Source organism: Conger conger, chromosome 17 (assembly GCF_963514075.1).
Source record: "Conger conger chromosome 17, fConCon1.1, whole genome shotgun sequence".
Taxonomy (NCBI): domain Eukaryota; kingdom Metazoa; phylum Chordata; class Actinopteri; order Anguilliformes; family Congridae; genus Conger; species Conger conger.
In genome coordinates, this window is record NC_083776.1 from 19,436,068 (window position 1) to 19,446,067 (window position 10,000).

The 10,000-nt window shown below is 49.6% G+C and overlaps 1 protein-coding gene across 6 annotated transcripts in view; it reads right to left on the reverse strand.

The window, feature by feature from the left end:
* Nucleotides 1-10,000, reverse strand: part of man1a2 (mannosidase, alpha, class 1A, member 2) — a 118,602-nt gene that overhangs the window by 37,612 nt on the left and 70,990 nt on the right. For all 6 annotated transcript variants that reach the window (XM_061226733.1, XM_061226732.1, XM_061226728.1 and 3 more), the window contains one exon: nucleotides 2,985-3,065. In XM_061226733.1, the coding sequence (XP_061082717.1) occupies nucleotides 2,985-3,065 (81 nt within the window). The remainder of the gene's footprint in view (nucleotides 1-2,984; nucleotides 3,066-10,000) is intronic.

Sequence of the window (10,000 nt, forward strand, 5' to 3'; positions counted from 1 at the left end):
AAAGATTCATTTACGATACAATAAGAATGAAATTAAAACTTTAAGAAGGAAATAAAAGAATGAAATGAACTGGCAGTACTAGGCAAATGAAGTCATCCTTCAGATGAGGTAGCAGAAGCATCTCCCCAGAAAGAGAACAGAAGGAAGCACAGATGGCTTTAAAACTAGCAGTTCTGCGCAGAGCTGCGAACGGTTAAACTGAGAGGAGAGCACACACCTCTTTCCATATTTCTTCTTCTTCTATACTGTGAGAGCTTCCCGTGGAGTTCTCATGCGCCAGACACAAATGCTTTGTTGTCTAGTTGCGGTGGTGAGACTGCCAGCTTTCACTGTGAGAGGTGCAATATACGGATGCACGGAAAACTCCTGAACAGCTTAATTAATGTCTGACAATACAGAATAGTCAAAACATTTACAGGAGGAGACAAAGGATGGGAAGGAAGTGAAGCTGTTTACAGAGCTATCTTTACAAATATTGAGCTGACTCTTTTTATCCAAGGCGACTTATATTGATGAGACTAAGCAGGGGCCAATCACCCCCTGGAGCAATGTGGGGTTAAGGGCCTTGCTCAAGGGTCTAACAGCTGCACAGTTCTTTGTGTGGCTACACCAGAGCTTGAACCACCAACCTTCCAGGTCTCAGTCAAGCACCTTAGCCACTAGTCTATAGGCACTATCTGAAGTTGTGTCATATACTGAAGCTAGTCCTCTTCAAACAATGACCGAGCCTTTGCTCCATCTTTGACGGAATTCCTTTCCAATCGTGTGAAATTGCACGGCAACAAATGAGAAAATATAAAATGTGAGAAAGTCGGTGGGAGGAATAACTGCGCATTGCACGATGATGAGCCAGTAAACACACTCATCCTGGCCGCCGCAGCGGTAAACAATCACTTCAGTGAAGAAGCCAGGAGAGAGTCCAAACACAGACACCAGATTACCATCTGGAAACCATCTCAGGAGGAAGGAGAAAAGGACAGCTGTTGAGTTCATTCAAGCAGGGGTTCTTCCACTCTTTCTGTCACTCTCCGTCACACTCTCCGTCACACTCTCCCCGTCTCTCTCCGTCTCTCTCCGTCACTCTCCGTCACTCTCCGTCACTCTCTGTCTGTTGGTGAGAGTGAGGGAGAGAGTGTTCTGTCTGTCTGTAGCTGTCTGTGCCTGTCTGTCTGTGGCGCTGTCATGCGGAGGGCAGGATAAGTACTGAACAGGGGCCTGTTTGTGTAGAGTGCTCATCCGGGTGCTTCTGATCTGAATTCGAGGTGACGGGTCCTGCAGATGTTTTCGCCCGAGGAACGGTTCACCACGAGGAGTTACGGCTGAGCTCTTCCATCGAAACGAGAGCAGGCGTACGGCGGGAGAGGAGCGGGGTTTCCATGTAGGACGGCAGGACCCCGGGACGGTAAACATCATCAATCACGCCCAGCGCAGCGTGTGAATATTCAACACCTCCGCCCGGACGCACTCCCGGTCGCCCCGGGATACGCACCCAGGAGCTCTCAGAGGGCAGAGATAAGAAAAGGGGACGTCCCACAAACCCCTCCCAGGGCCATCGCTGGCTGCAGAGAGCAGAGCGGGAGAGGGGCGGGGCGCCAGGCTATCGCCTCGGATTAAATGAAGTGTCAGGAGCCATATGCAGAAGCCGGTGATGCATGGGGGGGAACTCAATTTTCTCCTTAAACCTTTTTGCATTTTCAAACCACAGCATTATGAGGCAGGAGGCCTCAGAAACGTCTCTCCTGATCGCTGTGGAAACGCGCCCATCCGAGGAAAACTTGACTCCGGTCGCAGGAGCTGGAATGCTGATAAGTGTGAATCCCAGGATGTTAATTTGCACACTCTTATTTCGGTCATTCCAAGGAGACAAACGGAGGAAGGCAGCGAAGAATATAAATATGAAACTACAGAACATGGCAGACTTTTTACTTTATTTATTTTTTTAAATCGAGAAAGAAATTGACATTGAACAGGAGGAAAATAGTGTTTCTCAAACTCAAAAGCTTCCTTTGAGCAGAGCTCTTTCCTTCTGTCACTGTTACAGGGAAAGGTTTGAATACGCTATTGTACAGGGTAACAATGAGCCTGGGGGATGATCTGTAGAAATTGAGATCTCACCTTCATTTTCAATCCTTTTTTTTTTTTCTTTTTTCTGCCAGTTTCTCAGTGTGGCCTCAGATGAGTAGTCTGATCACAGATATGACCTTTTCCATTCACTCATACACTGACTCAAAGACCAACTCTGCACTCTCATGTGTCCTATAATGGGAAGGCTAGTATGGGGAATGGGGCTGGTAACTGCAAGGTTATGTCAGGTTGAATGTCAGGTAGGGAACCTAACCCACTCCCTTGAGAAAGGTGCTAAACCTAACACAACATAACACAACGGCGATTCAGCCCAGCGATGCTCACCTTTTCCTTCCACTAAAGTGCACCGACTGCTTAGTTTGCCGAAAAGCCAAATACTTTCTAGCACTGAATCAAGCCTGGTCTTCAAAACTCCTAGTGTTTCTGCCTCCACTACATGTCCTGACAAGCTATTCCACACAGTGACCACTCTATGTGTGAAAAAATACTTCCTAATATTTGTGCGGAATTTATTCTTTTCAGTTTCATTTTATGCCCTCTCGTTCTGCTAACTGAACTCACCCTGAAGAATTACCTGTAGTTCACTTTCTTAATCCCTTTAATGAATTTAAAAGCCTCAATCAAGTCCCTCTGAAAGTCTCCTTTTACTAATCTTAGAGTTAAATCTTTCCTCGTAACTTTTTCCTTTTATACGTGGAATCAATCTAGTTGCCCTTCACTGAACCTTTTCCAGCACCAAGATATCTTTCTTAAAGTGTGGTCCCCAGAACTGCACACAGTACTCGAAGAGTGGTCTGACAAGGGTACTGCATACCCTTACATTGTACGGTATTGTATTGCTAAACCGGAATATGTTCAGTACATATGGAGTATACAGAAGTAGGGGAACAAGGCCTTACCTCCTGTCCTGATAAATAATAGGCTGCCAGAAGTCCACCAATGAAGCGGATGTTGACCTCGAAGACGGACACCTCGACATTCTGCGGGAGAGAGAGAGAAATGAGAAATGAGTCATGGGGGCGAATGGACCACTCGTAACAGAGCTGCAGGATATGCTCTCTTAACCAAACCCTGTTGCTGCACCCTGTATTTCACCAACCGTTACCAAAGACAGGAAATGGACAATAGGCGATGTTTTCGGTGAAGTAGCACAATAAACGCAGAGCTTGTGAAACATTATGTGAACATTCATACAAAAGGAATCAAGCCCTTTCCACAATGTGGGGGCAGGGAGGGGGAGAGGGGATAAGAGCTTCCGAAATCTCACAATGATTCATTCCAGCCAGTCATGTTTGGACAGTTTTCTGTGCCGCTCTTTTTCTTTGGGGGATGCATGTATGGGTGTACGTGTGTATGTATGCATGTGTGTGTGTATGGATGCATGTGTGTATGTATGCATGCATGTGTGTATGGATGTATGTGTATGTATGTACAGTAGATACATAAGTAAATAAGTACAAATTTTATTATATATTATGTATGTTTGTTTTTTATACGAAACTTTTTAATTCTATGATTGATTCACAGACACACAGGGGGAGAGACAGGCTCCTGGATGGGGTAGGGGAGACAGGGTCCTGGGTGGGGCAGGAGAGGGGGAGAGACAGGGTCCTGGGTGGGGTAGGAGAGGGGGAGACACAGGGTCCTCGGTGGGGTAGGAGAGGGGGAGAGACAGGGTCCTGGGTGGGGTAGGAGAGGGGGAGAGACAGGGTCCTGGGTGGGGTAGGAGAGGGGGAGAGACAGGGTCCTGGGTGGGGTAGGAGAGGGGGAGAGACAGGGTCCTGGGGGGGGGTAGGGGAGGGGGAGAGACAGGGTCCTGGTCGGGGTAGGAGAGACAGGCTAGGAGAGGGGGAGAGACAGGGTCCTGGTCGGGGTAGGGGAGACAGGCTAGGAGAGGGGGAGAGACAGGGTCCTGGGTGGGGTAGAGGAGACAGGCTAGGAGAGGGGGAGAGACAGGGTCCTGGGTGGGGTAGGGGAGACAGGCTAGGAGAGGGGGGCTCCTGGTCGGGGTCAGAGAGACAGGGTCCTGGGTGGGGTAGAGGAGACAGGCTAGGAGAGGGGGAGAGACAGGGTCCTGGGTGGGGTAGGGGAGACAGGCTAGGAGAGGGGGAGAGGGGGGCTCCTGGTCGGGGTAGGGGAGACAGGCTAGGAGAGGGGGAGAGGGGGGCTCCTGGTCGGGGTCAGAGAGACAGGCTCCTGGTCGGGGTAGGGGAGACAGGCTAGGAGAGGGGGAGAGGGGGACTCCTGGTCGGGGTAGGGGAGACAGGCTCCTGGTCGGGGTAGGGGAGACAGGCTAGGAGAGGGGGAGAGGGGGGATCCTGGTCGGGGTAGGGGAGACAGGCTAGGAGAGGGGGAGAGGGGGGCTCCTGGTCGGGGTCAGAGAGACAGGCTCCTGGTCGGGGTAGGGGAGACAGGCTAGGAGAGGGGGAGAGGGGGGCTCCTGGTCGGGGTCAGAGAGACAGGCTCCTGGTCGGGGTAGGGGAGACAGGCTAGGAGAGGGGGAGAGGGGGACTCCTGGTCGGGGTAGGGGAGACAGGCTAGGAGAGGGGGAGAGGGGGGCTCCTGGTCGGGGTCAGAGAGACAGGCTCCTGGTCGGGGTAGGGGAGACAGGCTAGGAGAGGGGGAGAGGGGGGCTCCTGGTCGGGGTCAGAGAGACAGGCTCCTGGTCGGGGTAGGGGAGACAGGCTAGGAGAGGGGGAGAGGGGGACTCCTGGTCGGGGTAGGGGAGACAGGCTCCTGGTCGGGGTAGGGGAGACAGGCTAGGAGAGGGGGAGAGGGGGGATCCTGGTCGGGGTAGGGGAGACAGGCTAGGAGAGGGGGAGAGGGGGGCTCCTGGTCGGGGTCAGAGAGACAGGCTCCTGGTCGGGGTAGGGGAGACAGGCTAGGAGAGGGGGAGAGGGGGGCTCCTGGTCGGGGTCAGAGAGACAGGCTCCTGGTCGGGGTAGGGGAGACAGGCTAGGAGAGGGGGAGAGGGGGGCTCCTGGTCGGGGTCAGAGAGACAGGCTCCTGGTCGGGGTAGGGGAGACAGGCTAGGAGAGGGGGAGAGGGGGGCTCCTGGTCGGGGTAGGGGAGACAGGCTAGGAGAGGGGGAGAGGGGGGCTCCTGGTCGGGGTCAGAGAGACAGGCTCCTGGTCGGGGTAGGGGAGACAGGCTAGGAGAGGGGGAGAGGGGGACTCCTGGTCGGGGTAGGGGAGACAGGCTAGGAGAGGGGGAGAGGGGGGCTCCTGGTCGGGGTCAGAGAGACAGGCTCCTGGTCGGGGTAGGGGAGACAGGCTAGGAGAGGGGGAGAGGGGGGCTCCTGGTCGGGGTCAGAGAGACAGGCTCCTGGTCGGGGTAGGGGAGACAGGCTAGGAGAGGGGGAGAGGGGGGCTCCTGGTCGGGGTAGGGGAGACAGGCTAGGAGAGGGGGAGAGGGGGGCTCCTGGTCGGGGTCGGAGAGACAGGCTCCGGGATGGGCTGGGGCATCCTGAGGGCTGATTGATATAAGAGGGAGCTGGTAAAACCAGCAGTGCCCCAGGGCATCCATCAGCTTGTCAGGTTTACTGAGTGCTTAAGAGAGTGTCATTTAGCAGAGATACAGACGGACGTTATAAAGCTCCCCCGCTCGTGTAAGTACACTGGGATACGCTCCGTTTGGTCACACACATCTCCCCCCTTTCGTTTGCATCCTGTTGACTGAGCTGTTTTTACGACTTCGCTTTCATCATGTCAAGTTCAAAACATTAAAATGTAATCGCGCTCCGTGTGTAAAACAAACCGGGACTGTAGATACAGGAGAGGAACAGCGTTCTGGTGTGATCTGCCATCTCTCCCATGTCTTTACTGCGCCTCAATTCTGATGACAAAACACTTCTCCCTGCTACTACCGCCTCATAATTCTTGGAAGCCTTAATAGAAGTCAAAGATTTACTCAGTGTGTGCAAGACTTGCTCAGACTATGTAGTTTAACCATTATGGTTACGGTTTATCAAGCATGTGTGTTTTACTTTGTGTACTTTACTGTGTGCATGTGGGTGTGTGTCTGTGCATGTGAAGGTACACTTAGATTGCCTATGTACAGTTTACTCAGCCTATATAAAGTGCACAGTGTGTGTTTATGGCCAATTCAGTTTTTAAAGTTTACTCAATGTGTACTCAGCATGTGTACCATTTCGAATTCGCATTATTTACTCAGTGTGCGTGTGTGTGTGTGTGTGTGTGTGTACATGTGACCCTGTGAATATGTGTATATGTGTGTGTGTGTGTTTGTGTGTGTATGTGTGTGTGTGTGTGTGTGTGCTCACTGAGAGCAGGGAGGTTGATATGGCAACTCAAGAGCAGCAGAACTGCAGCAGTGAGCATGCTCAGTTTAATTACAGTGATCGGAAACAGCCGCACTCAGGATAAATGGCTGCACGTCAATATTTCCCGATGAGGCCCAACAAACAAACAACAAACAACTACACCGTGGCGCTGAAAGGCACGGAGGCAAGGACACAGGGCTGGATCCTGTCACATCTGTGCTGAATATTGGCCACAGTGACAGGAACGCGCTGTAATCTCTACTGGCTGCCAGATGAAGCGGCTGTGTATCGATCTCAACCGATCGCCCGTCGATCTCTTCGCTGGGATTTAAAAACGGAACTCAAATACAATAGCCAATAAGAGTTACAGACCAGCCTGTGTAAAAAAACTAAATGAGGACGCAGCATTTTTATTTTTTATTTTCTATTGAACCTTTATTTGACGAGGAAGCCACAATGACATTAAAACCTGTTTTACAAGCGAGGCGGAGCCAAGACCGGGTGAAGGCAGTGAGGAGCAAACAAACAAACAAACAACAGCAACATTAGTTGACAACAATAAGCAACATGTAACAATCAACATAGTAATTACAAATATGCTGCAGCTACAAAGCATTGCCATTAAGATTCAGAACTGAATAACGACCTGGACTACAGCACCATTTAAACAGCTGACACGTGGAGCTTGGCTTGATTCTTTCCTGGTCCTGAGAAAGGAATGTGGATTCAGTGAACTGTTCCTGGATCAGATGTATTTTACCGAACCCTGGAGAGACCGAGAGGATGATTAAAGTTGTTTAAAGTCAAAGCGCTCAAGTCATACAGTCAAGGCCGACTATGCGACGGACACAGAATTCACAAACCGCTGCTGTCATTTTTAGTGGACAACAGCAACTTACCGTCAGCATTAAATCACTGTTTATAGCTCTCAGCTACTCACTGGCATAAACTGAGACATCAACCGTCTCACCATTACGACACAGCCATCCTAACAGCTACTGTACACAATGTCTACAGCGAAGAACCATAGACGTTCATTAGTGCAAAACAAGCCCGCAGGAGTTAGTGAGTCAGAGACGAGTCTCTAATGCCGTAATGCGATCACGATCCACACATTAAGGTACAACTGAGCACCAATTATCGATGGCAGCTTTTTCATTTCGTTCAGAAGACGGGAACATCCACATCAGCATCCCTTCCCTTCTAGCCGTACCGTCTCTGAGTCCCTGCCATCAGACCAGCAGTTTCACACATCCAAACATCTGGTTTAATGCCACAATTTATGTGACGGAATCCGTGCAACTAAACTTAGGAAAATACTAGATGTTGGAATTCCTCTTTTGTGTATTTCTAGAAGTACATACACTGTATGAATTTGATTCATTTGTATGAATTTCTCTTATGTGCATCAAGTTGATTCATTTATTTGAATTGAATTCCTTTGTATGGATTTTTCTTTTGTGCATTTCTATAAGTGAATCAAGTCGTTTCATTTACACAACATGAATTTGATTCATTCAATTCATTTGCACGCACTTCTCTTTTGCGTATCCCTATAAATGAACCATGTTGATAAAACAGGCCTTCAATCTGCAGTGCACAGCAAGAGCAAAACACAGAAAATAAAGTTGTGTTGAAGTCCCAGCGGCCGTGATCGACGGGCTCATGCACATGATCGACGAGTCCTCTAATTACCGCAGAACCCAAACTGTCAAGGGGGCAGCTGAAAGGACTCGACTCTCGCGCAGTACTGAGTGAAAAACACTGAAAAAGAGGGACTGTAATCATGGTTACGGTGTGTTCTCTCCAGGCGCAGGCGAACAGGAATTGCGTCGAGCTGCCACGCTGTAATATCAGGGTTCAGACGGCTGTCTCTCACACTCGCTGCGAGACGACCAGCCTTCCTAACTTTCAAACCAAAATCTTTCAAACTGACACCAAGTGCTGCATCTGTTTGGCACTCGCCTCAGTATAGACTGAGGTAATGGTGCCTAAACAAGGGACAGAATCTAGATGCTCTGGGTCCCCTTAGCACAGCAGAGTTCCAGGGGGAATTGTCCCCTGCTTTGTCTAATCAACTGTAAGTCTTTTCCGATAAGACTTTCTCCCCATAAGGGAGCGGTTTACCTCATAGGCCATTTGGGGGCTGAGGGCTGGTATTTATTCTTCCCTTCTGTTACTCTGCAAAACGTCTTTGGGTCTTCTGTGAAAAGTGCTATACAAATGAAATTTAATTGAATTGCTTTATTGAATTGAATTGAATAGCTAATTATTATTATTGTAGAGAAGACTATAACCCGCTCAGAGTGATGCAGGAGCTTCCGGAAGGTTCCGCTCCTGCTGGAATAGTTTCTCACCGCCAGCGGCCCGTGTGTTCACAGATCCATTAAAACGAGCCTCAGCTCAGTTTCACACGATTTCTGCCACCGCACAGCTCAGCTGTGAAGCCAAGCCAAGAATCTGTGCAAGGGAGTTCTAGAAACACTTCACTTTTGAGTTGATAAGAAAATAAGGTTGTGCTTTCATAAGATCTGAGAAAGGGCTGCAGTCCCTTGAACAGGTGCACAATTAGGATTATCTTTTCAAAAAGTGAGAGGCACCATCTAAAAAAGGGGTTGGAGGGAAGGAGACACTGGCAGGGAGAGGGGGAGAGAGAGAGAGAGAGAGAGAGAGAGAGAGAGAGAAACAGAGAGAGAGAGGGAGAGAGTGAGAGAGAGAAAGAAAGACGGAGAGAGGGAGGGAGAGAGAGAGAGAGAGAGAGAGAGAGAGAGAGAGTTGGAGAGAGTCTGGGCTTCAGCATCCTGTCTCTAATTAATCTAATTATCCTGTGCTAATTAGAGCACTTCTGTATTCAGTCCTGCCTCTCCCTGGTACTCATTGGGTTTGAGGAGGGCAGAGGTTAGAGCGCACACGCTGGGATCTGGCAGGGCACAGCCGCTCCCTGCTCCTCGCGTATGCTGAAACAAACACCGGGATTACAAACTAAAAAATAAACTCTGACGTCTGAAGGTCAGAAGTGCGTCTCAGGCCAAACTTTCCCCTCCTCTGAAATCTGGCTCGGACACAGGGGGCAGGATCTCTGAATCTTCATGGAGACGGGCACTTCCTCTTGCAGAGGTCTCACAGGAAGTCAGGGGAAATAACACAGCCCAAACAGCCCTGTAACTGTCACTCTTCCCTCTGAATGCCCCTAAATATACTCTCCGGAATGAATTTGGACTAAGTGGTTACATAAACAAGCAAAAATAAACATTTTACAAGGGAAGTTGTTTTTTCCCAGTACAAGCAATAAATTCATTTTGTTGGCTTATAATCGTGTTAGCTGTGTGACTACCTCTTCGACCAACTCAAGGTATGAAGTAAATGAACACTTAGGAAACAACAAAGTCTCTTAAAAGACACAAAACACAATTAGAGGAGCTTAGAAGCAGGCACTCAAAGCTGCTTTTGAAAAAAAAACAAAAAAAAAAACAAAAACAAAAGTACAGCTAAATTCTATACCCCATCAATGAGGAAATGACTCCACTGGGAGAACGGCCAGGGTCATGGCAGTGCCCACTCAAAATGGCTCACCGATCAGCCACCCTGCTGCGGTACGGACGGTGGCCATTTTGTACACTCATTCTGATGGGT